The sequence below is a fragment of the Sceloporus occidentalis genome, unplaced genomic scaffold (genome assembly GCF_023333645.1).
Source record: "Sceloporus occidentalis isolate IW3139 unplaced genomic scaffold, rSceOcc1.0.p SCAF_37, whole genome shotgun sequence".
Classification (NCBI taxonomy): domain Eukaryota; kingdom Metazoa; phylum Chordata; class Lepidosauria; order Squamata; family Phrynosomatidae; genus Sceloporus; species Sceloporus occidentalis.
The window spans coordinates 627,001-654,793 of record NW_028317017.1 but is presented as its reverse complement, the minus strand read 5'-3'; the positions used below and the strand labels follow the sequence as shown (position 1 = coordinate 654,793).

The 27,793-nt window shown below is 40.0% G+C and overlaps 1 protein-coding gene across 1 annotated transcript; it reads right to left on the bottom strand.

Moving 5' to 3' along the window:
* Nucleotides 1–173: 173 nt before the first annotated feature.
* LOC149297670 (cholesterol side-chain cleavage enzyme, mitochondrial-like) lies at nucleotides 174–15,905 on the bottom strand. Its single transcript, XM_089488275.1, has 9 exons — nucleotides 15,706–15,905; nucleotides 8,472–8,627; nucleotides 6,002–6,201; nucleotides 4,668–4,871; nucleotides 3,859–4,013; nucleotides 2,881–3,047; nucleotides 2,688–2,766; nucleotides 2,404–2,595; nucleotides 174–287 (listed from the first exon to the last, which is right to left on the bottom strand). The coding sequence occupies exons 1-9, from the start codon at nucleotides 15,741–15,743 to the stop codon at nucleotides 174–176; spliced, it is 1,305 nt and encodes a 434-aa protein (XP_089344401.1). The 5' UTR covers nucleotides 15,744–15,905.
* Between the last annotated feature and the right edge of the window lie 11,888 nt (nucleotides 15,906–27,793).

The window sequence follows — 27,793 nt, the reverse complement described above, 5'->3', positions numbered from 1 at the left end:
TGACCACAGGTGGCACAAATGTCTTTTTTGTAGTGCTTACATTTAATTATCTTCAGATTCATGGCATGATTAGGCAAAGTATTCTCAAAGTGGTGTATCTTCTATATCACAGTTAAGATAAGACCAGCAGTCATCAGGTGTTGAAGTGCACTGCAATATGCCCCACCAAACATTTACTTGAGAGGTCGTAGAGTCAGAAGGATGGGCTTTGATGGGAAGAGAATGAGATTAAATGTTGTCCCCACTTCAGTCATGCGATTTGTCTCTATCTTAAAATTTTCCAGAATCTGAAAGAAAAAGGTAAATGCTTGGAGATTATATGGTAGATTCCCCTCATTTCATTGCATCCAACACTAAATCACATTCTGTACCTACAGTGCATGTGGGCTTTGTAAAATCATATTACTGCAATATAAAATACCATGCACTATTTATCTAGATCTAGCATCAGAACATGACCTCATATGCCTGCTTTTTAAAGTTTCCTGTCTTTTAAAGTCACATGGCACTAAGTAATTTCCTTATGGAGGTGTTGCCTGGTAGTCACAGTCCACGACAGTATGTATGAGCAAGTTACAACCCAACCGGCCCATGGGGCAGTGGCGGTCTGAGGAGCCTGAATGCTCAATCCGGTGATCTGTCCTGGTTTTGTGACAAAGGGGTCACAAAACTGGAACAGCTGTCCTAAGCCACATCAGAATACACTACTAGCGTCACCTATCAGAAGATGCACACAATGACCTTCATATTACTGGGTGCAGTACAGCCCATGCACCAACCTCTGCACTTCGCTGATGTCCTTAAGTCTGCTTGACCCCTGCATTCTGAAAAAATGTCTTCAAATACTTGAAGTATTCCTGCAATATCTATTAATTCTTAGTATCTCTGCCCTCCACGTTTTTATGGTAGTTAACTGTATTATTATTATTAGGTATCGTTTTATATAGTGCCATCATATTCTGTAGCGCTGTACAATGGGTAGACCAGACATAACAAAAAGTATATAACATTCCAATTTGACTCTGATCAGCAGGTGAGGAGGGCCCTGCTCAAAGGAATGAGTCAAATGCACATCACTTAATAATTAGGGCCTCATCTTTAATGCACTTCTACAGCTAAATTGTTAGCTTGTGTAATATAAGAGAGTCTTTGCAAGCATAAATGTTAACATCTCTTTTTATAGCTAAACCAATGACGCTTGAACTGACATGTTTTTCCTTTTCCAGTAGGTGGAGAAGTAGTTTTTCTTAGCTATAGCTCTTAGAAGTACTATATGAGCAGTTTATGAGAAGGCAAACACTGTAGACGGTGATGAATGCAAAGGGAAATTGCTTCCCAGCATACTAAATGCTATCCAGAACATTCCACACTTATTTATGAATGTTATAAAATGCTAATATCATGAAATAGAAATGATTATTGCCCCTACAATTCCTCTTGGCTATAAATCATATCTACCTTCCTCTGATCGTAAGTAATAATCTCATATCATCTATGGAACTCTATGAATTGTTGAAGATGAATTATTTTATTAAATGAAAATTCATATTCAATTTGATTATACCTGGTCGATTTGAAGTTTTTGAATCAGCCATAAATGACAGTGCCACAGGGGCATATATATATATTGCCTTGACTACGGATCTTTTCTTAATGGGGCATTACCTGGTCCACAACTCAGCTATACATCCAACTACAAATCCCACTTTCCATAAATACCTCTAAATCTCAAAAAAAAATCTTATCATCTCATCTTTAATTTCTTGAACAGGAACATTACGGTTTTGAAAAAACTGTTTACAAAAAATTACAATTGCTCTATCCAGAGTATGCAGGTATGGTGTGGAAGCAGTGGCATATTCTGGCCTAGGCCTAGGACAGTTAGGACTATGGCAGCAGGCTCATAACCAATTGCCCCATTGGGTGATCAGGCCATGCATCCTTAAAAAGGCGGAGAGCTGGGATGTGACATGATATCCTGATGCCCAGTAGTAAGGGTGGCGACGTTGTCCTGGGTTAGGTACACACGCTGCTCTGTGGAAGGGGTAGTGTGTGATTTTTTATATATTTTTTATTTATATCAACATTTATCAGTATCAGGGAAGCTGAGTTTTAATTAAAAAAAAAAACCTTTTGATTTGAGGTTTGATTCCTTTTTTTCCTGGACCATCACAGCAGTTCACAAACATTTCCCTCTACATTAATACTTTAAATGCTTTAATTTAGCGCCAGGGAAATATATGTATTATATCTCATTAATACTGCATCAAAGCTTGTTAAGCACTATAGCTACAGTAGTCATCCACAGTTATAGCAAAGGAATCTAACATTGTATAATACACTTCTGTTGCTCTCATTTTTAACCTCTGCTGGTTAGTTGACAATGCTTGTTTGCTCACTCACATGAACAAGGAAGAGCTGCATCTCCATCTCTGCAATCCTGCGTCCTAAACACTGTCGGGGCCCAAAACCAAAGCCCAGTCCCTTAAAATGTGTGGATACACGTCCCAACCAGCGTTCAGGGAAGAACCGCTCTGGAGAGGGGAAGACGTCTGGGTTCCGACCCATTGCATAAAGTCCAACTTGAACCAGTGTCTGGTGGGTAGGGAGAATTGACAAATGTAAAAAAAGAATGCAGTGGAGCCTGTTAATTACTTTTACATATTCCAGCATTTCCTAATTCTTACCCCTCGTGGAATCATGTAGTTTTGGATCACTGTATCCCGCTGAGTGTATCGCTGCAGAGTGATGGCCACGGGATGCAGTCTGAAATACAGATGGGTCACTAGCAGGAAGGGACGATGGGAAAGAGGTATGCTTTTCTGAATGACATGCAATATTGTGTGGCAGGTGTAACATGATTATATCTCTTTACTTTACCGGAGTGTTTCCTTTATGGCAGCTTTCACCAATGGAATGTTCTGGAGCAAAGCTGCAAGATCATTCCCTGAATTCTTCCTCGCCTCAAAAACCTCTGACCTAAGCTTTTCTTGCACACCTGGGGTACGGGCCAGCTCATACATAGCCCACTGTAAAGTCATCGATGTCTGTGCAGATAAAGAACAATGTTACTATGGATTCGTATGATTATTACGATATTCCCCTGTGATTATCAAATGTCACCAGGTATCTATAGTAATACAGTAAAGCCAACAGACACAATACTATACAATGATATGGGGTATAATAAATATTATTGCAGACAGTGAAAGTTGTACCATGGAAAAGGATCCTGCACAGCACCAACACACATATATTCAAAAGATGTTTTGTTTATCTTAATGCTATCTCAAACATATTTCATTGTGTGATATATATAGTTAAATATACCCTAAGGGTTACGTTTCTAAATTTGTTTCTATAAACTATAGTGAGTTAGTGTGATGACTGGCCCAGTGTAGTAGAGCTTACAGAGGTGTTTAGGATAAACTGTATGTGGAAGTAAACGTGTGGGGAAGCAGTTGAGGAGAGACTAGGGAAGTTGACTTTTTAGTCAAGGATGGACAAAATGAGTGGGAATTTAAAGATCCTGTGCAGATCATTAGTACATTTATAAAAACAGCATCAGTATTTTTACTACAACAGGTGGTTTGCAAAAGCAATGTACGTTCGGATCATTTACATGCAAAAATTAGGATAAATGCATAACATGATGATATATATATTGTTACAACTGAAATAAAATATAATTACTACCATAACCCATACAAAGGTTTTTTTTTCAGAATGCATAAAACTGTTTTTTGTGCATTTATCATTCTGCTTAAAGGACAAATACCGGTAATAGCAGCAGGTTGTAAAAAATGCTAACTGAAGCTCTACATCCCACAGGAACCCTGCTATGTAAAAGCGACTCACAGTGTCTACACCGCCAGCCATTAGCTCTGTCACACTGGCCTTAATATCCTCCAGAGGTAACTGTTCCTGCATGAGAAGACTGTGCAAGACCCCAGCATATACATCACTTGAGCGCTTTCTCAGAGAGCCGTATATTCCCTGTATGCACCGATCGGCTAGGGAGAGAAGAGATCCATGATTTAAAGACACATAATGTTCTCCACAGACAGCATGCAAACAATGTGGGCTAAAACATCAGTATTCACATTTTGGCTGCTAGAAGTATTGATTTTCATATCCATCAGAGTAATATTTTTTGCAGTGCAAATAGAGACACATCTTCATACATCCTTGTGTCTTTTTAACGTTTAGAAATGTCTATTTTTTTTAAAGTTCCACTTTACTTCTTATAGCTTGGCCTAAAACACAAATATGTATTGGGTAGATCACTTTTCCACATTCTTTCCTACTACATGTATGTTGTTTCATCAACATATCTGATGAGCTTAATTTCTTTCTCGTGGAGGACTGTTTTTACCATGTGGAAAATATCTAGACCACTGCACAGTCTATACATAGACAGTGTTTAAATCTGTTCTAATATAATCTGAGTATATTCAGACTTCTTACTGCTTCCTTAGACTATACTCGGTTGACTACTTCCATATGACTTTACACATTATGAGTAGGGCCTTTATAAGCTTAATTATGTTTTTTTTTCTTTGTATGAGTTGGCCATAGCCCATGGACTGCATAAAAAGTCTAGGGCAAATTGTTGACAACAGATATGATAAAAACAAGGACATAGCTGAGTGCCTATATAAACTCACCGTGGCTGAAGATGGCATCCCATGCGCTTACGTGATCTGTCCATATAGAGGAGTTGATGCTCCTCAGGAGTCTTGGGGGCAAGTACAGCATCGGAGAGGTGGTGTGAAACATGAGAGTCACCGAGTCTATAAATCGCTGAGATTCAGGGTCAATGTAGTCCTGCAGGAGACCAAGTCGTTGACCATACAGCACATAGCAAACCGCTGTGGGGATACATTACTATAATGTTATATAACACACAGAAATACATACCAAAAATAAACTTGACATCAACAGAACACATGGCCATTCATCTAAATGCTTACTTCCTACTACTATGTTTAAAAACCAAGGCAAGCCCTACCATATAGGAAGACTAGGCAGCTGAGCGGGTATGGGGGACTGCTATGATGTTCTTTCCCATAATTGCACGTACATGCAGGAGTGAGGCACTGTAAACATAGACTAGAAACACTATGGTGGGCCCTGTTGATCAATATCCACTGGGGCTACAACAAACTATATAATACCGGTATCATTTAAACAGTGGAATCCGTATCCCACACACACACTAACTGTCTGGACCAGGTTGCTTTGTGGACTGAGCGTGCCATGAAAGAAATATCTACATAATTTGGATAGTGCTGAAATCATATTTGTGACAGAATGACCTGTCATACAGGGCCCCAAGGTACTCAAAGATAGCTCCAGCATGGCTGCCAAACAGGCAGGAACTCCATTGTGTAAACTAATTCCATTAACAGGATTGCTGCCAGGGGGAGATTCAGTAGCTAAAGGGGATTGTCTACATGTACCTGTTTATCAATGCTGATTTATGTTAATAAACTGTTCATTCCTGCTGTACTCAATTCAAGGTAGTTGTGTCTACTTATTGGGTACACATAGCAGGGTTCCAAGGTGTGCATGCTGGCTGGTGCTGGAAGTTATTCTGGGGACAACAGGAGGATACATGTGGGTGATCTCTGGGAGTTACTACAGCTTTCTTGGTGAACCCGTTACAATATTAACTCAGCATATTCTCACAGCAGGTTTTCTGAATGTTTACATGCAGGGTTCAATATGCACATGGTGACAAAAATATGACATTAGCCTTCTACTGTATCATTGGCCACTTATGTCAATATGGGTACGTCTAAAAACACATATGCTCTCACTTCAAATATGTTAAATGTAAAATTTCCAATGTAGCAATGCAGATGAGGGCACAAGGTGTTTGACTGCTAACCCACTGTTACATGGGCTCCCTCATAAGCATGTGTCTGCAACACAAAAAGCATTGAGTACAGCACCGACTTGTACACATTCATTACAGCTATCCCTTCCTTAGCCTTACATTCCAGAGCAAATCGAAAGAGCTCATTGGTCAGGTCAGCTGTCCATCTCCCGCGACCACTCCTCTCCACCTGAGTGAAAGCCCTGCTGACAAAGTCCTGTCCAACACTGTCCAGCAAGGGCAGAAAACGATTCATGCCTGGAACAGATAGAACCTCACGATTCAGAGTCAGTCGATGAGTGCGCCACTCCTCCCCGCTCCTGAAAAGAGAGAAAGTTTTTACTATATCCGCAGTTTGCCCCGGGTTTAAATAATATATTTACCATTAGTCCAGAATATTGTTATCACGTACCATTTCATCCAGGGGTCATGTTCTGTAATAAGATACTATGCACATCTTGTACCCATTACCCCTTCTAACCTCCTCTCCATAGCAACCACAGCTTAAACATTTTTTTTCTGTTTGTCTATGAAATAATGTTTACACATCTAGATGGATATATAGAGAACATTTCCACTTGGGAAAACCTTATTAGCCATCGTTTTGGTTTAAAAAAAAAACCCAAAACATTTATAATTATTGACGTGTATTCTGCTTAATGAATATGCTTATGTTGCTTCTTAGAAGTAAAGCATGTGAATGCACGAAAGGGTCTTTTAGTTAAATAACACTTTTTCAATTAAGGGGTGTCTTGTGCCTGGCAAAGTTATAATGCATTCAAGAAAGATATAGATAAGTGTGTGACACTTTGACGTACTGCCTCAGTAACAAAACTTGCATTATATTGAAGAATGCAGATCTGATTAGTTAAATGAGGTCATTCTATAGGGAACGGTGGAATGCGAGAAAAGCGAAGTTTGAGTAATCAAAACTTAGGCCCTATGTGTTGGACGTGGAAATTGTACAACATTGGACCCAACTGAGATAATATCAGGCCAAACTCAATATACTAACAGAGACGGAGAATGTCAGCTATGCAGTAAAACTGGGAGATTTTGGAAGGAATATACCTTCTTTTGGAAATTGGGCGGATCTGCTAATTACCCTCATCTAAACCACAAATTGGCAGATGTGCAAATAGAAAGGCATGTCACAGATTTGTATTCATTTTTCTTTTCTATATTAATATCATTTACGAGTATAAGAACTTTTTATCCCATAAAGTTTCTTTACTGTGGTTAGCATTAATAGGATGCTTTAATTTTCTTTCATTGCTCTCCAGCTAGTAATATGGCCAACAGAACTGATATAACATACCATTTAAAATATAACCAAAACAAGTTGTCGTTATTATAAGTTTAATGCAGGCTTAAACAACAACATTATTAAAATTGTGACTAGTTCTTTTAAATAAACACCTTTCTTGATTATTCAAAAGAATAGGAAAACCATAGATTGTGTTCGTGGTCATGGACATGTCACTAGATGTTTTTGTAACTGTTGGCTCTGTTATTCCAACTGGTGTGGACTGCAACTCCAATGAGGTTCAGCCAAAAGGGCAACAAAAGTTCATGGGAGTTGTCCATAGCTTTGTGGAGAGACAGACAATGCCTGTTAAAAACTTCCAGTAAACCGTTCTCACAGGGTTGTCTTTTCCATGTGGTAAAAGGGGCAGCTGGCGAATGCTCAAGCATCTTCTGGAGTCGAGAGCTGTTCTTTCTGCCAACTGGCTGACAGGCAGGCAAATGAGGGGAGACTGAAGATTGAATAGTCTACGCAAAAAAATGATCACAAGCTCTGTAGAGCAGACTCAAAGAATTAGAACAGAACACCCCATCTGGTTTAGATCCCACAATTTTCTCTAAAATGTCTGTAGTGTGTAAAGTAGGGAGGCCTCATCTGATTTGAACATTTACAGCCACTACCTAAAGCAGTGTTTTGTCTGTATTTTACTAGTAATTTCACATGTAGCCATTGTGGCTCTTTGTGACAAAGACTTTAGCCCATATTTGCCCTGTGACTGAATCTTCACTATGCTCCTTTTATGTTCTTCATTGCAGTGGCAAGAGTATTTTTGTTATATGACTGAATAGTGCAAATGTAGTATGCTCAGGGGTGTACCTAGAGTGTTTGGCACCATAGAATATGTTGGCAAGAATATTTATTTCACAAATTTGTAAACTGTATGTCAACTGAAAAAAATCAATTATTAACTTGTAAATAAATTAAATAAGTTTAAAGAATATATACTCAGCCATACATTGATGACGGTACAGCATAACCCCAATCACCATACACTGATGGAGATATTGACGGTAGTGCAGCATAACCCCCATCACTATATACTAAGCCAGACATTTACGTGGTAGGCCTCTGCCCCTGAAAAAGCCTGCCTGTGCCACTTTTGCCCCCAGAAGCAGCCTGCCTGTGCCTCCTCTGCCCCTGAAGCAGTCTGCCTGTGCCGCCTTTGCCCTGAAGCAGCCTGCTTCCACCGTACCTTAAAACTTCAAAATAAACTAATACCCAGAAAATATTCTGACTTTCTAGAGGAACAACTTAGGAGTGATGTAATTGTCTTTTTATACTCACTTAAGTAGAACTCCATATCGCTTGTTACGAAAATCGCGATATTCAAACCATGGCTGGACTCTGAGGCGCTCCGGGTGAGAGCCTTCCACCTGGAATAAAGTAGCAGCATCCTCTGGAAGCTGGATATACACACTGTCATATGTGCCCAAGGTTTCCCTGTGAAAAGAACGACAAAACTATCAAAGTAATGCTATTCATGTGTTAGAACATATGCATGCACCATAGGCAGCATAGGCTACAAAATAATGGTACATAGAGTAAAACTGAGCACCGTACCTTACCACTAGTATAGTAACATAATAGTATTATAAAAGTGAGATGAAACCTAGCTAAATAAAATATTTCCAGTTCTCAGCTTTGTTGACCAACAAAAACACAGAAATCTAGTTCAAAGAAATATCCTTATAAATTAAACAGAAACGGCTCTGGATCCAATACAGTTTTTATTTATGACCCTAACAACAGCAACCTAAGTAACTTACCGAGAAGTGAATGATAACAACAGCGTCAACAAAATGGGGCAATCACCCCACAAGAAATGTGTGCAGATGCTGGCATCCTATTCCACGCATACCCCACCCCTTGGACAGGGCTAATATTTTACCTCATCCTCTTACCAGAATAATATCTGTGAACACCACTGGTGATAACTTAATGAAGATGAATAATCATGCCACAGGTTAAGATAGCTGCTCACACGGTACACATTAAGTGAGCTTTTAATTCATGTATTGTTTATTTTCACTGTAAACACCATTATATAGGTTTATATACTGTGGATTTAAATGCAGGATATGGGAAAGTGCTTTCCCGTTCACCAGTATGTTTTAGTAAATCCGTGCATAGACTGCTCTCTGCATCTCACATGGAGCTAACTAATCATTTGATGTTACCTTCTCTGGAATGTATCATATCTAATTATGTATAGACACCCTATGGGTGGTTTCATTCACCAGGACTGATCTTGCAACTGCACATAAACCCCAATCCTAATTTTCATGCCTTTATATAAATGTGACATTTAAAATTGTATCCAATACACAGTATGAAATGTAAGAAATCTCAGTGGAGGTTGCATACAAAACATGTTTTTTTGTCGTGAAAAGGTACAAAAATGGTTTAATCACCATAGCATATGCACGGAAATGTCCAATAATCAGAAAGGCTCCATTGGTTGTTATGGATATATGCATATTGCACTAGAATACTTTATACATAACCCCCATTATATTCTTCCTCATAAATGTTATAAATTAATTATTCGCTTTACACAGTTTATATCTGTAATACACATCTCTCCTGGGCTGCCTGTAACACAGACCAAATGGCAAAAGTGACCAGGGCCCAGACATCCTGAGCAGCCCATTTCACCTTCAAAAAACTAGCTGAACTCTATGGTTAGAGCAACACGTATGAGAATAAAATCCCTCTCCCAATTCCTCAAGTCGTTTGTTCCATAGGTACTGTAAGAAATCATTTTTATACTTTTATTTTGTTCTGCACATTTTAGGCCTGAATGCAACTTGAGTGCTAGGAACATATGGTATCAATTAAGTGACGTAGTTTAGAGGGTCTTCTGTTGAATGCCGGTGTATCATATGACTGTTCCGCTAGGATTCCTTTACGTATACCCTTACCAAATGTAAAGGGCTATAAATTGGCATGACTACAAGGACAAGGTCTCTTTCCACGCTCTCATCTTCATCTCACCAAGATACTTAGCCTACAATACCTTTTTATCACCATTTGTTCCAGCATTGGTATTGTATGAATTGATAATTTGTCATCGAATAAACCTAATTAATAGACATAGAAGCTGTGGTCTTGATTGCTGTTTGATCACTGGAGAAGCTTAGATATTCAAGACAAAGAATATTCTAACAGGTACTTCCTGTCTGGATTGTTATTGTCTATCCTGGCTTTGATGGTCACAGTAAACAGAAATGTTTAATTATTGATACATAGCGGTACACACATACATACACTGTACAGATATGTTTATGTTATGTGTGTTGCACATATGTCAAATTAACATTTCATGAAATTTGGGCTGTTTTGACAAGCTAGGGTGAGTTTATTTGACGTTATGGGCATGTATTGTCCATCTATATACGTATGAGGCCCAACAACAGAGCCCAAGACCGCCCATTAGAATTACAGACCAATAGAATTACAGACCAATATGGTAAGTTTACTTTCTAGGAACTAAATACTTTAAAATCACATAACCCACAAGATCACAGTAGTTTATTTTACCGTTTACAATATTACAATGTCAACAAGATATTTGGCGGTATAGAGCTCTGCCACTATATCATCTAAGAATGAGACTGCCTATGGGCAAAATGTTTAACCTCATAAGAGCCTTAACCAGAGATCTTGTCCTCAGGGACTAGCTTATTGATGGAATATGGTCTTAAAAGTTCAATAATGTTGTGTTCCAGGCATGGATAAGCTTGTGCCCCCCAGTGTTGTCCTGCAGACAATCTCACCACTCCATAGAGAATTTAAACGCTCAGCAGTGAAATTTCCCCCTGATACATAAAGCTAGGCCTCTTCACCAGTAATGGATGATTTCAAAATGTTATCTTTCAATGCATATAATACGTGAAGAAGCTATTCCCTAATGTATGTAATATAAATAGTCATCTATGACTATGCATAAGTTGCACACCTAACATTTACAGTTATTGTTGACTGTGCATAGTATCATGATGGTATTAGGTTTAACATTTTTATAATAGATGTATGCTGACATTTGCTTCTCCGTGCATAAACCATATAATTTGCCAACGTGATCCGACCTCTTCCTGGTTTGCTGTTTTGTTTAGTTAAAACTACTGGTAACTGGATGCAGTTGGGATTTAAAAGTATAGGAAAAACAACTTGAATCAAGATATTTCATGACAGGTCCTCAGTTCTCACAGCAATACAGCTATTACTGATATGTCTCTATTAAGCAAGTGGAGTCACATGTTATTTTGTGTAAGTAATAGTGTTAATCAACACTGCTAAAGTGTATCTCCCCTAATCCAGCCAAGCACATCAAAGGCTACTGCGACTTACCTCTATGGCACGAGCTGATATATCACACTGTGCAGCCATTCATAGCTGTGATGCACTATGCTGTCCTCAATGAACTGTATTCACAAAGTGCCAAGTTGAATATTTTCGTTTTGCGGTATTCAGCAAAATATTTTAACGGTAGATTTGGGTACCGGCCCACCTCTCCCCCCAACAAAGTGATGCAACTCAGTTTTAAACTTGCTGTATGTCAGGTTAACTTAAATTCAATTCAGCTCTGATTAATTAGTCAAGTGAGCGTTGCTGCAAGACAAACAGCATTAAGTTATGTCATTAGTGTTTCTTCTAAAATCTGAGTAGGAATATTAAATAAATCAGCCCTTGTGTGACGCTATACATATAGTCTGACTGGGAGGTATTGCAGCATAGGAAAGTGTAGGGAAAGGTACAAAAGAAACATTTTCAACGGAAGGTGAAGACATTTTTTACTGAACTAATGAACAATTTCTAATCTTCTTGACAAGGGTTTATAGAGTTGATAAACGGAATTCTTTGTTGTTGTTTACCTTTTAACAATATTCTTCTTACTGTATGTTACACATCACTATTACCCAGTCTTCCCAAAGCCTTTTTTCACAATGTTTGCCTGGTCTTTGCGGCTAATTACACCTCACATTTTTTATTTATCTCTAATTCCCCCTACTAATTGTTGTATGAAAAACAACTGTGGTTAACATCATAGGTTAAAGGAGCATACCTTATGTGTCCTCAGGGTGTTGCTAGGCATTAGCCCTATACTAGCCTTAAAAGAACTTTACCATATGAACTCAATATAAAAATCTTCAGATAGCCCCCCAAATACACTATACATGAAACTTAATACAGTAGAGTAGAGACACTTTTACCTGCTGTTAAAGATCAAGCATCGGACATTTTTATTATTATTATTATTCTAATTTCTTTCCAAATCTCAGCTAATTTCTTTCCAAATCTCGTATTCTTATATAACTTCAAAATCTAGAGCTCCGCTGAATTTCTGACCATTACCGCCCGCTCCCGCAGTGTGTGTGTGTTCCACTCCTGCTCGCTCCCGCAACATGTCTGTCTAATCCCGCCTACTCCAGCAACATGTGTGTCCAATCCCGCCTGCTCCTGCAACATGTGTGTCCAATCCCGCTCGCTCCCGCTACATGTGTGTCCAATCCCGCCCGCTCTCGCAACATGTGTGTCCAATCCCGCCTGCTCCCGCAAGCTTCTATGCCAATACATTTATTTACAGATAATTGGGATTTACAAAAATCTGCCTGAAATGGGCCTGCTCACAAATGGGCTGGGTGTCTAACATCAACCTGTCTTCAGCTCAGCGCTGCATGCATGAGTCACTCACTCCCGCTTCTTCTCTCTCCCATCTCTATGAAAACGAGGCTGAATATAAAAGTTAAGCTAGGGCCGCCTCTGAAATTGAATGTGACGAAGCAAAAGAAAAACCGCTGCAGCCTTGCAGGAGTGTACAGGATTAGGCTAGGTTTCCACTAGGTTTTTTTTTGCTAAAAACGCCCATAAAAACGCCAATAGCGCCACCTGGCGTTTTTTTAGTGAAAAAACGCTGCAGCCAGATGTAAGCTGTTCTTCAATAGGAAAACGCAGAATGCCATATCCACTTGGCGTTTTTTTGTTTGGCTTTTTTTCAGTCCTCTTTGGCGTTTTTCTGCTTTTTTGGGCTCTGTGGCAGTTTTTCTAAATCGCAGCATGTTGACACTCTGGCGTTTTTTGCAAGGAAATCTTGGCGTTTTTCTCCAATAGAAGTCAATGGGAGAGCAAAAACGCCATGAAAAAGCCATGTGGGTTTATTGCCTTGGCGTTTTTTATGGCGTTTTTTCCACAGTTACAATGCAGAGGATGGACCCAGTATCTGTGTGTCCTACGAGAAATAGGCTGGAAACAAACAGTTTCACACAAAACAAAGTTCATATTGAATTCTACACCATTTGGAACAAACATGCCATTACAAACAAACATACGCGACGCATCAACTGGATCCTGCGTGCCAAAAGCAACAGCAAACAAGTTGCACCATCATTTGGGGCCAATCTTCCTAGAGGAGCAGACATTCAGAATAAAGCAGGCCTTACAAACCACAGAAAAGTGACAAAAGGGTCCGCCGGGGCGTTTAAGTAGAACTCTACCGAGTAGATGACATCAGGGGGCAGATACTTGCCATTTATCCTAATCCCTTTTTTAGCTGGGTGAAACTTCTAACTTGTAAAGGCTGGAAAAACTGCCTAAGGTCAAAAAAAGCAATTTCCACAGAAAGGCTAAAACGCCAGAAAAAACTCCATCAAGAAAAAAAACGCAGGACAAAAACCCAAGTGGAAACCTAGCCTTACCGGGACCAGTAGGTATATTGTGTGACCGCCCGCTCCCGCAACACACAGAATGTGTTGATGGGGATTTGATCCCAATCCCGATGCAGTCCTCTACCACAATCCCAAAAATGCTTGAAATAATGGACCAGATTCTTTGGCCCATTTCTACACTCTTGCTGAAAAAAAAGGAATAATTGCTAAATTGTTACAAAGCAATCCATCTTCCAGAGCACATAAGTAACATGCACTAACTGTTTAACTACACATACACATTTAGTGCATGTTGCTTTGCATTTCTTCACAAAGAACACTATTTTCAATTTAAAATAACCGCTTATCTAAGTAGATAACAGCAAACCCGCAGGCTGCCAACTGAGATCCAAGTTATTGAATAATTAGGTTCATTTAAGCTAAAATTAGCTATAAAAACATGTCAATAAAACTTTAACATACAAATTTAAAACCCTATGTAATATATGTTTTGCACACATATGTGGGTGCTAATTGTGTGTCAAAATATAAATAATTTAATAATTACTAATATTAACAATATTGATTATTAATATATTAATAACTGTTTCTAAAAAAAGTGGCAGTATTGAAAGGGTTATTTTTAAGACACTTTTTACTGTCTCAGATTTTTTTTAAACTTTTCGCCCTTATAGGATCAGCGCACCCTGTCATTTTTATTGGTGAAATTTGTAACAAAATGTACAATAAAAAGTTTGTGATTGTGGTTATTTAAAATTTTAGTTTTCTAGCAATGCTGGCTCATAGAAAACAATTATGAGACTGAGTAAAAAAAATGGTTAACAAAACAAGCCTGGCAAGCGTGGCAACTTTTTTTTACTTTTTGAAATAAATTAAATCAAGTCATTTATTAATGTATTGTTAATTATCTCCATTATTGTTAGTAATTATCTTAATAAGATTAATGAAATGATATGCACTACATACTACAATATTATGTGTTCCATCATTGTAATGATGACACATATACAAATTCGCCCCGCAATAAAAGAGTAAATTGTGTTTGTTAACGTGTATGTGCTAAGTGTTTTTTTTACAGTTTAAGGGTACAGTTTTTATTTTGATTTTCTAGAAATTCTAACTAAAATTTATAATTTTAACATGCACTATTTTGACAGACCCCATTAAAATCACTTAGACACTGATGTTTCTATTAGCTTTTATGGTAGCCTTTTTAGCAGTCTAGGTTCAACCCTTGGGAATATCATTTTAGTAAGATGTTAAAATCAATCAAGGTTTAGATGAGTCAGTGAATCAAGTCAAATGAAATCCATTACAGCCCTGTTGCTCATACTTCAAGACCTGTTTAATTTCAAAAGTCCATGTTATGTGGTAGTGGGTATTAACATAAAATACTTGGGATGCCTAGCTGGAGGAAATTGTTATAAATTGTTATGATTTACTTTTACTTGGTGAAGATTATTTGTTTCTAGTATACAGAACATCTGTGGACATCATTATCCTGCCACCTACAGTAAACATTGGGTGCATATAAAAAGTGAGTCTGATGCAAAGTTCAAGTGGTCTTATCAACTGGGCAGCAAACTGACTTTTTCTGCTTATCAAATTATTATATTTAGACACTTAACTATTAGCACTTAGCTATTGGGGAAATGCAATTATTACTCTGCTTGGTTAGCCTTAAGCACATATTTCCTAGGATGCTTAATGAGAATAATAGGACCATTAGGTTATTAATAGTTGGATGGCAAACTATTGCCTGTCCCTAAATTAGAGGGTCTCTCGTCCTGCCAATGTTCTAAACATCATTGCAAAACATGTATCCTCTCTCCCAAAAACATTTCCCCTCCTACCTGTATATGGGTCCAAAGTGTCGATAATTCTCCATCATGTGATGATGGATGTTATGGAATCCATCTTTCCTCCAGAAGCGGTACAGTGAATGCCAGCCTCTCCTCCAGTTGCCAGGTAGTTGTTCATAGGGTAAAGGGTTTACTTCTGAGGATACATTGACCACTGCAGGGGTTTCACCCACAACTGAGTGAAAGCTCTGCAGCCCAGGGGGAAAGTGACGGCCAGGCAATCTACGAAGAAGGAGCATGATGTCTGTTGGTCAGAGGGCACGGGGGGGTCTTCTTATACAGCTAGAGACAACGTGAAGGACAATGGGAGGGGAGTGTAGAATATGGCCCTGAACAGAGGGATATTTCAGGGTTACAGCTGCAAGCAGAGGGGAGGGAGAGGGTTGTCAGTGTGGAAGGAGAGCATTGATGGGTTCCATACATAACACATTCCAAATAATGATAAAAGCACAAAGGCCAAGTAACTTTTTTATAAATCAAAATGTTATTGAATTTTTTACAAAACCAAATAAGAAGGGGGACAAGGGAGCTAACCCAAGGAGCATAATTGAAGGGTCTAAACTCCATGATAAAACCATCACAGCCTCATACAATTCCAATGTGGATAAACATTTCATACAAACAGAGTCTGTCAGTTGTGTAAACTGACATATACTGTATGCATGTGTGTAAATATCTGATGAAAACGACACAATAAGAAAACAAGCAACTCTATTGGTCGCTGGCAGGGGCCTCTTTTGCCATCAACCAATGGAAGTGCACTTCATTGGTTGATGGCAGACGAGCCCCTTGCTGGCGGCCAATAGAGTCGCTCATACATACTTAAAATCCTGGTGCCGCAACTTGGCCGGGGGAGACCACTGGTTGCGCCGGCAGGAGTTAAAGGGCTGCGCAGGGCCGTCATGTTCGTATGTTCGGTATTCGGGCTGAACAACGAAAACGCACCCTTCGTGTTTTTTTTCATGTTCACCCGAATATGAATGCACAAGGCTAGTTTCCATACATATTTTATGTATATCTGCAAATACAGGGTTTGTATGTCTTATTCAGTTGATCAATACCTGTAGTGCTGTTTCCATGTATTTATTTGATCTATACCCTCAGTGCTGAGTTTACATGTGATTTCCAGTTGATCTATACCTGCAATGCTGGGCTTGTGTGTTCTGTACCTGCAATGCTATGTTTCCATACATTACTATTCTATACCTGCAAATACAAGATTTGCTTGTCTGATTCTATGCCTTCAGTGCTGAGTTCACATGTGATTTTCAATTGATCTATACATGCAAAGCTGGGTTTGTGTGTTAATGTGTTGCTCTATCCCTGCTATGCTGTTTCCATACATTATTTATGTATGTAGTTATGTAGGTTTGTATCGCTTATTCAGTCAATCTTTACATGCAAGTGCAGTTTTATGTGTTGTTTATTTGATCTATACGTATTTTATGGCGCGTGGAGCAGGTTCCAAGGAAATGCTTGCATAGGGTCCAATTTTATCAATATAAAATGTATTGGCAGCAGGGTCTACCCTTACGAAAATTTACTGCAGTTTTTTGGAAATTAAAAAAATGCAATACTGCACTTTTACTGCAGTATTACTGCACATTTACTGCATTTGTACTTCACTGTACTGCAGTTTTACTGCACTTTTTTTTTTATATTGCAAACCTACAGTTGTGCTTCAATGTACCGCAGCTTTATTGCATTTGTACTTCCGTACAAAAATAACTGCAGTAAAACTGCAGTACAGTGAAGTACAAATGCAGTAAAACTGCAGTAAATGTGCAGTAATACTGCAGTAAAAGTGCAGTATTGCAGTTTTTTCATGTCCAAAAACTGCAGTATTACTTCAGAAAAACTGCAGTAATTTTTTCGTAAGGGTAATATTTATATATATATATTGACAGTTTGGGCTAATATTAATATATATCGGCAGCAGGGTCTAACATTAAAGAAACTGAGTAGTTCATCTGTTATTTTGAAATCATATTTCAATCATAGTCTTTACTTCAAAGAGATAAGATACATATTATTTAGTTTGCCCCAAGCCTCAAGTATTAAGCCAGTATCACAACCTCATGCTGACGAGTCCCATTAAGGATGAAACAGCTGTCCATGAGTGGTGATCTGGCTATTGCACCTCTTCCCGAGTTTTGTCTAAAGGCTGTCCTGTACAGCAGGCAATTACTTTCAAGGGATCCATGTATAAAGTGGATATAGAGGCAAATGGTGATAATTGTTGACCTTATTGGCATGCGCCTACCCAGAATCCCTTGTGGTTGTGGCATCACCATGAGATTTCTGAGGGAACAACAAGCCTTCTGGCTTGTCTGGTGTCTGTAGATGAGTGTTTAACAATGCTTCCACACACCCACATATATATATATATATATATATATATATATATATATATATATATATATATATATACTTCATAGTGTGTCCCGGAATGGCAGAAATAAAATGGTCACCCTAGGTCCGCGGTAGTGGAATTCAAAGATGGCCGCACGTGGGCCCTCCACTACAAGCCCCCTGTCTGTCCCCCCACAACAAGCCCCTGTACTCCCCAGTTTTTGCATTTGATTGGCAGAAGGACAGGAGGGGGACCCACTATTATATTGTTTGCCCACGGCCCACCAGAGCCTTCAATCAGCCCTGTGCACATGATAACCCCTTCCTCGCATTTCACAGCCGCTACCTGAACTGATACGAAAAAGTTATTAGCTTATTGAAAAGCTAGATCCATCCTCACTGCAATAATACTGGGGGGGTCAAAGTACGGTATTTGCTCGATTATAAGACGACCCTGATTATAAGACGACCCCCCCAAAATCTGAATATTAATTTAGGAAAAAAAGAAAAAACCTGAATATAAGACGGCCCTATAGGAAAAAAGTTTTAGCGGTAAATGTTAATTCATGCAAACTATGTAACCTATTTTTTTTTAATAAAAGCTATGATTGAGAAAAATATTTTGTTTTTATTTCCTTATATTTTCCAACCTGCCCCCCCCCCAGTTATGCACATCTGTCCCAGAAATGCCTTATACCACCTATATGCCACTGTGCCCCATGATATGCCTTTTAACCCTCTAAATGCCACTGTGCCCCATGATGTGCCTTTTAACCCTCTATATGCCACTGTGCCCCATGATATGCCTTTTGACCCCCTATGTGCCATTCTGGCATTTAGGGGGTTAAAAGGCATATTATGGGGCAGAGTGGCATATAGGGAGGTATAAGGCATTTCAGGAGGCAGAGTGGCGTATAGAGTGTTAAAAGGCATTTATGGAGGCAGAGTGGCATTAAGGGGGTTAAAAGGCATTTCATAGAGCACTCTGCCTACAGAAATGCCTTATGCCCCTCATTTAACACTCCCCCCACCCACAAACTTACCGGTGCTTCTGAATCTCCGGTGTGTTGTCCGGGCAGCGGGTAGACGTCTACGCGATTCGCGTAGGCAACTTCCGCTGCAGCCGGGAGGAGGTGTGGTTAGCAGCGGGGGTTGTCTGCGTCCATCGCGCAGACCTTCCCCGACTGCCAGAGAGAATTCCCTGCACCGGTGTGGGAAACTCTGATCTCTGACAGCCGGGGAAGGTCTGCGCGATGGACGCAGACAACCCCCGCTGCTAAACGCACCTCCTTCCGGCTGCAGCGGAAGTCGTCTACGCGGATCGCGTAGACGTCTACCCGCTGCCCCGCCTACATGACCGGGGAGTCAGAAGCACCGGTAAATTGGGGGGATTAAATGGGGGGCATAAGACAGGAGGATGCAGGTCCCCTGCAGCGCTGCGGGGGATCTGGATCTTAGTCTCATAGTCAGACCTATTTGAGGTCTGATTATAAGATGACTCCGATTATAAAACGAAGGGTATTTTTCAGAGCATTTGCTCTGAAAAAAACCTTGTCTTATAATCGAGCAAATACGGTAATTCCTAAATGGTGGTGAATCGGATCTCCTCATTCAACCTGGGGACTGAATTGCTCAAAAAGTTATCATGTCCATACTGGGGGGGAGTAATAAAAATGACAATCCCCAAAGCAAACAGCCAAAACATAGTCACATCTCCTAGGCACTAAATCCTATTTTGTCCTATAGGAGCACTGCTCATACGAATAAGGAACTTAGCCATATATATTTGGTGAGAGGTTTTTTTGTATGATTATAGTGACTGTAGAGTGCAGTAGATACATCGATCAGCCGTAACATTATCCTTTAACCCCTTAAGGACCGTGCTCATTTTTCGTTTTGTACCCTGTGGGACCGAGGCTGTTTTGACACTTTTGTGGTGCTTGTGTTCAGCTGTAATTTTCTCATCACCCATTTAGTGTACCCACATAAGTTATATATTGTTTTTTTCAGGACAAGATGGGCCTTTTTATGACTTTTATTTGAACAATCTTTTACTCACCTAAAAAAGCAAGTAAAAAAACTAGCTAAATAGATTCTACTACTTGTCCTGAGTTTAGAAATACCCAATGTTTTTATGTTTTTTTTGCTCTTTTTTGTAAGTTATAGGGCAATAAGTACAAGCAGCATTTTATGATTTCCAAATCTTTTTCAACAAATCTGTTCAGTCTGCCTCCATCTCCTCTTTGGAATATCTTTGAAGCCGGTTAACTCAATTTAACCCATTCAAACCATATATTTTTGAAAACTAGACACCCCAGGGTATTCCAAATGCTGTTATTTTAACCCTTTCCATGCACCAATTATAGAACTACACTTTGTCAAACTTTGTAATAGTAATTTTTTTTATTTTTTTTTCACACAAATTGTACTTTAGTTATAGATATACAGGTTCTGGTATATGTCACTGTCAAACAACACCCCAATGTGTGTTCAGGAACATCTCCTGAGTGCAGTGATACCCGACATGCATGGGTTTGTCGGGTTGTTTGAGATTTAAAATGCCACATTTGGGAAGTGCGCTTTTTTTCTCCATTTTGGTCAGTCTGTACCTATGCCCTATCTTTGAGCTCGGCCACTCCAATTTACCCCATCAGCCATTTTTTTTTATATATTAGACACCCCTTGGGTATTTGAAGTGCTTTTATTTTAACTCTTTGTTGACATTTTTGAGAAATTTTAGCACTTGCTCAAAATAATAAACTTTATTTTTTTATTTTATTTTTTTAATACTTTTTTTAGATTTTTTTTTACACATTTTGCTGGTACTGGATGGTTCATCAAGTGACATCACTGCATAATTATTTTTAAATGTTAGCACATTTTTTTTATTTTTTTTCCATTTTTTTTTTTTTTTTTTTTTTTTGAATATTTTACTAATCACATAGTGATTAGAAAGCTGGGTTCCATTGACTTGCTTGGTTGAATGTAGTACCTGTATTCAACCTGCAAGTGGAGCCAGAGTTCTCTAGAGGGTCTGGAGACCGTCTAGCGAACTCTTTCTTCTTTATTGTTTTTTTCCCCGGGCCGCCGCCATCTTGTTGATGGCGAAGATCACCGGCAGCTGCGGCTGTGACCGCTCTCCGGAGCGGTCACATCCCATCCAAAGGTAAGTGTTTGGTGTCGCTGGATGCCTCCTGATCGAGGCATTCCAGCGACACCATTTAAGTTTAGGAGGTGATCGTTGATCGCCTCCTAAACGCTTTTAAAACGGGCGTCCGCCGCTATACAATGTATGGCGGCTGTTGACGCCCCGGGGAGGGGCCAGACATGGCCCCCGATGCCGATCTCGGCGTTACTGAATGCCTCGACATCGAGGCATTACAGTAACGCCATTTAAGCGAAGAAAGTGATCGTTGATCACTTTCTAAGCTTATTTAATTTTTTGACGGTTCAGGACCGTCAAAGGTCATTTAGTGACCTTCTTGTCATGACGGTCCTGAACCGGCAAAGGTCGCGAAGGGGTTAAGTCTTGTAAGTTGTAAGAAGGGATGCATCATGGTTGCCATGTGTTCTACAGGTAAGAAATGCACACGAACCTGGCCATCCACATGATTACATAGTTACATAGTTACATAGGCTGAAAAAAGACATGCGTCCATCAAGTTCAGCCTTTCCTATATCTGTTAATTTGTTGCTGTTGATCCAAAAGAAGGCAAAAAAACCCCCGGTTTCGCTCTTTCCAATTTTGCACTAACCAGGGAAAAAATTCCTTCTTCACCCCAAAATGGTAGTCAGATTTCTCCTTGGATCAATAAGCTGTTTCCCCATAATTAAAATATTATATCCCTGAATATTATGTTTCTCCAGGTATCCATCCAGTTGCAGTTTAAACGTCTGTACAGACTCCGATAAAACTACCTCTGCAGGCAGAGAATTCCACATCCTTATTGTCCTTACTGTAAAAAAACCCTATGCTTTAGTCTAAATCTCCTTTCTTTCAGTCTGAACGCATGACCACGTGTCCTATGCATAGGCCTGTTTATGAACAGATTTCCACACAATGGTTTGTATTGGCCCCGAATATATTTATATAATGTTATCATATCCCCTCTGAGGCGACGTTTTTCTAAACTAAACAGATTTAAATTAGTTAACCTTTCTTCATAACTATAGTTCTCCATTCCTTTTATTAATTTTGTAGCCCGCCTCTGCACCCTTTCTAGTGCTATGATATCCTTCTTTAGACTAGGTGCCCAAAATTGCACAGCATATTCAAGGTGCGGCCTTACCATTGATTTATACAGAGGCAACATTATATCTTTATCCCGCGACTTGATGCCCCTTTTTATACACGACAATACCTTACTGGCCTTAGCAACCGCAGACTGACATTGCACATTGTTGCCTAGTTTGTTGTCTATAACAATTCCCAAATCCTTCTCATTTATCGTTAACCCTAATTCACTACCGTTTAGGGCAGGGGTTCTCAAACTGCAGCCCTCCAGCTGCTGCAGGACTACATCTCCCATACTCCTCAGCCAGCCCCTTAGCTGAAGGAGCATTATGGGAGATGTAGTCCTGCAGCAGCTGGAGGGCCGCAGTTTGAGAACCCCTGGTTTAGGGTGTAGGTTGCTTGTGCATTCGCTACCCCGAAGTGCATAACTTTACATTTATCTACATTGAATATCATCTGCCATTTGTGTGCCCAGTCCCCCAGTCTATCTAGATCTCTCTGCAGCACAGTAATATCCTGCTCGCCCTGTATTACTTTACCTAGTTTAGTGTCATCTGCAAACACAGAAACATGACTTTCAACTCCTACTGCCAGGTCATTTATAAATATGTTGAATAAAATTGGTCCCAGAACAGAACCCTGAAGGACACCACTTACCACTTTTGACCAGCTTGAAAATTTACCATTTATAACAACTCTCTGTTCTCTATCTCTAAGCCAATGTTCTACCCAAGAACAAGAATTTGCATCTAGACCAATTTCCTTCAGTTGAATACTAACCTATTGTGTGGAACCGAGTCAAACGCCTTGGCAAAATCCAAGTAGATTACATCCACTGCAAACCCCTGATCGACACTTCTACTTACTTCTTCATAGAATGCAATTAAATTAGTTTGACAGGACCTATGTTTCATAAAACCATGCTGATTTTTGCTAATAATACTGTTCTTCCCGAGGAATTCTTGAATATTATCCCTAAACAGTCCTTCAAATACTTTCCCAGCCACGGAAGTTAAGCTCACAGGTCTATAATTTCACAGAGTTTGAACCCTTTTTGAAAATAAGAACCACATCTGCGTTCCTCCAATCCTCTGGTACAATTCCTGAAAGAAAAGAATCCCGAAAGATTAGAAACAGAGGTTCACTTATTTCCTGACTCAGCTCCTTAAGTACTCGTGGGTGAATACCATCAGGCCCCGGAGCTTTGTTGACATTAACTTTCTTTAGTTGCTGCAGCACCTTGTCCTGAGTCATCCACTCACAGTTTGACTGAAAATTTTTCTCGGTGGTCCTATGTATATCCATTGCCATAGGTTCCTCCTTAATATATACTGAGGAAAAATAGTCATTTAAAGTTTCTGCTTTTTCCTGGTCCTCCTTAACCAACACTCCCCTCTCTGTTTTTAGTGAACCTACGTTTTCATTTTTTGTTTTTTTTAGAATTTATGTACTTAAAGAATTTTTGGGGGTTAGTTTTGCTGTCTTTGGCAATCACCCTCTCATTTTCTAGTTTAGCCCATCTAATCACCTTTTTGCATGCTTTATTGGCTTCCTTATATCTTATATAGGATGCCTCTGATTCGTCTGATTTAAATGCTGTAAAAGCCATTTTCTTATTTTAAATTTTCTGCTTAACGTCCCCACTAAGCCACATCGGTTTCAATTAGTTTCTTTTATATTTGTTTCCTAGTGGTACATACTGAGAAGTGTACCCTGCTAATATTTGTTTGAAAATACTCAATTTTTCCTCAGTATTTTTACCCCTGAAGAGTTTTTGCCAGTCAATAAGTTGTAAGGCTGCCTTTATCTTATTGAAATTGGCCTTCTTAAAATTATATGTTTTAGTATTCCCCATGGGCAATATCTTTTTTGAGTTTATTTCAAAAGAGACCATATTGTGATCACTATTACCCAAGTGCTCCCCCACTTGAACGTTAGACACAAGATCAACATTGTTTGTTATCACCAGATCCAAACAAGTATCCTTTCTAGTTGGTGCTTGTACCAGTTGTGACAAGAATGTGTCATTTAACAGGTTCAAAAACCTGAATCCCCTTGCAGAACTACTAGTCCCTCTATCCCAATTTATGTCCGGGTAATTAAAATCTCCAATAATTAACGTGTTACCCAGATGTGCAGCTTTCTCAATTTGCTCTAACAGCTGCTCTTCCTCATCATTATTAACATTAGGTGGTTTATAACATATTCCAACCAGTAGTTCTTTTCCTTTTTTTTGCCCCAAGTCAGGGGCGTACCTAGAGTATTTGGCACCTGGGGCGGATCCTGTATGTGGCACCCCCCCACACACACTTTAAAACTGCATAGCTTCTACCGTTATATACCGGCGCAGACACTGAAGGTGGTACAGCATAACACTTACTGTTATCATTATATACTGAGGCAGACATTGACGGTGGTACAGCATAACACCTATCACTATATACTGAGGCAGACATTGACGGTTGTACAGCATAACACCTACCACTATATACTGAGGCAGACAATGACGGTGGTACAACAAAACACCTATCACTATATACGGAGGCACACATTGACGGTGGTACAGCAAAATCCCTATCACTATACATTGAGCCAGACATTGACAATAGTGCAGCATAACTCCTATCACTATATACTAAGCCAAACATTGATGTGGTGTAGGCCTACCACTTCATTAGTAGTAGGGATGCACCGAAACGAATTCTGGACTGAAACTAAAAATGCAGCATTTACCTGGCCGAAACCGAATATGACCCCCCCACACACCATAAAAAAAAAAATCTAACACTTGTATTTAAAGTAAGTAACACACCAAAATAGGACAAAACATTTAAATATTAATATATATATATATATATATATATATATATATATATATATATATATGATTGTTAACATTCCTACCAGATTCCAGGATGTACTCGCAGACTTGGCATGATAGGAGTATGATTGCCCTATCTACCCCTTCTCACTCCCTTTTGTCCTACCTACCACCTATCCCCCCGTCTCACTCCTGTCTCCCTATCTACCCCCTCCTAACTATCTACCCTCTCCCCCTTTGAAGTTCACTTACCTTTCAGGAGTCCTGTGGTGGGAGTGCAAGGCCTCTGTCTCCCAGCTCTGCCACTGTATGGAACAGTATAGAGTGATGGGAGTTATGATGTACTAAAGCATAATTATATAATGAAAAATACATTGGAAATGATACAGCATAACACCCATCACTCTCACACACTTACCAATCCACACACATACCAATCCACTCATATACCAATCCACTCTCACTCACTGAATGCTTTCCTACCTTTCCTCTTTTCTCCTTACAGCTTCTTTATCTCCTCTTTGCTCCTCTTCTTCAGTTCTTCTGTCTTCTTCCGGTTCAGTGGGCGCGGCTTCAGTGTTGCGCGCCGGGATCTGACAACAAATCCCGGCGCACAGCAGCTGTTGCCGCGCGGATCGCAAGGGAGCGATATCGGAGGTCTTTAACAGACCTCCGGCTCCCTTGAGTGATTTTAAGCCGGGTTCAAGGGTTGAACCCGGCTTAAAATCACTCAAGGGAGCCGGAGGTCTGTTAAAGACCTCCGATACCGCTCCCTCGCGAGCCTGCTCCTCCAGCAGCGGACATTACTGTCCGTCTCTGGAGGGGTGACGGGTGCCAGCAAGTTGGCACCCCCCTGATGAGCGGCACCCGGTGCGGACCGCCCGCCCCCAGCTAGGTACGCTACTGCCCCAAGTTGATATCTACCCATAAAGCTTCCACAAATCCCTTGTCGCCTTCAAGATGCTTAATATTTGACTTTAGCTCGTTGTTAACATACAAGCATACTCCTCCTCCCTTCCTGCTTTTTCTGTCCTTCCTATATAATGTATAACCTTTTAAGTTAACTGCCCAGTCATGGGTCTCATCCCACCATGTTTCTGTTATGCCTATTATATCATATTGCTTAGTGTATGCTATTGCCTCTAGTTCTCCCATTTTGTTATTTAGGCTCCTTGCATTAGCAAGCATACATTTAATATTACCCTGAGTCTCTTGAATTTTATGAGAATTTGTATTAATACATACCTCCTCTGTTCTGATCTTGCCCCTCCCCCTATCTCCACCCCCTTGTTCTGATCTGAAGCCCCTCTCCTTTCTGTGCTATCTCCATTTTCAAGATCTCTCTGTCCCTCCCCCCCACCACTAGTTTAAAAACCCCTCCAGCCTTCTAGCCATCCTCTCCCCTAGCACAGCAGGCCCTCTTTCGTTTAGGTGCAATCCATCACCACTATAAAGATTGTACCCAAGCGCAAAATCAGCCCAGTGCTCTAGAAAGCCAAAACCCTCCTTCCTACACCATGACTTTAGCCATGCATTTACCTCCCTGATCTCCCGCTGCCTTTCTACTGTTGCGCGTGGCACAGGTAATATTTCTGAAAATACTACCTTGGACGTCCTTTTCTTCAGTTTATCTCCTAATTCCCTGAAATCATTCTTTAGGACCTTCCATTTTCCACTGACTTTGTCATTGGTACCAATATGGACCATGACAGCTGGGTCTTCCCCAGCCCCTCCCAATAATCCATCCACTCTGTCAGCAACATGCCGGACCCGAGCACCCGGGAGACAGCAAACTGCCTGGTTGAGCCTATCAGAGCGGCAGATTACCCTATCTACTCTCTTAATAATAGAGTCCCCTACCACCACAACCTGTCTAGCCTTTCTTACGCTCTCAACCCCACTCATACTAGAGGGGCTGTTCCCTCGGCTGTTAGAAGGAACAGCTTCCTCCAGTATAGCTACTCGTGAGCTGATGCACCCAACATCTTCACTCAAGCGGGCAAATCTGTTAGGCTGCACAAGGTCAGGACTAGCTAAACCTTTCCTCTTTCCTCCCCCTCTACCACCACATGTAACTGTTACCCAGCTACATGCCTGTTCCCCAGCTGACTTATCTCCTCCCTCTTCACTACCTGCACCCACTAAACTCTGCTCAGTGAGCAGCAGACTCCTTTCAAGATTGTCTATCGCTCTCAAAGTTGCAATTTGCTTCTCCAGATCTCTAATATGAGCTTCCAGAGAAACCACTTGCTCACACCTGCCACAGAGGTATGGACCCTGGACGGATTCATCCAGGCATGCATACATGAAGCAAGATGTGCATTGAGTCAGATCATCAATCTTGCTAACTCCCATAACCTCTCACAATCAAGTATAAGAGAAAAAAATAAATAGAGAATCTACCAAATAACAGTTAAACAAGAACACCCGTCAAAAATAAAGTTAAAAGTACAGAACTATAGTTCAACAAAAACAGTCCAATAAATATATAGCAGTATAAATACAGTACCTTGTGGAACCCCTTTTTCTCTTTCCAACTCCTGTTTCTTTTTAACTCCTACTTAAAATAGCCTACTTGGAAAGAGACTATCTCAATGCAGAAGCAACTCAAGTGAGCAAGCTCTGTGAGTTACTTGGGGCTTTATATAGATAAACCCACACAGGTGAAACTA

Excerpts from the sequence above, each read along its gene's own strand:
- LOC149297670 (XM_089488275.1), bottom strand. The coding sequence starts at position 15,743 with ATGATGGAGAATTATCGACACTTTGGACCCATATACAG. Across the intron at positions 8,628-15,705 it reads CACTTTGGACCCATATACAG|GGAAACCTTGGGCACATATG; the intron begins GTAGGAGGGGAA and ends TTCTTTTCACAG. Across the intron at positions 288-2,403 it reads TGCAGCTCTTCCTTGTTCAT|ATTCTGGAAAATTTTAAGAT; the intron begins GTGAGTGAGCAA and ends TTTTTCTTTCAG.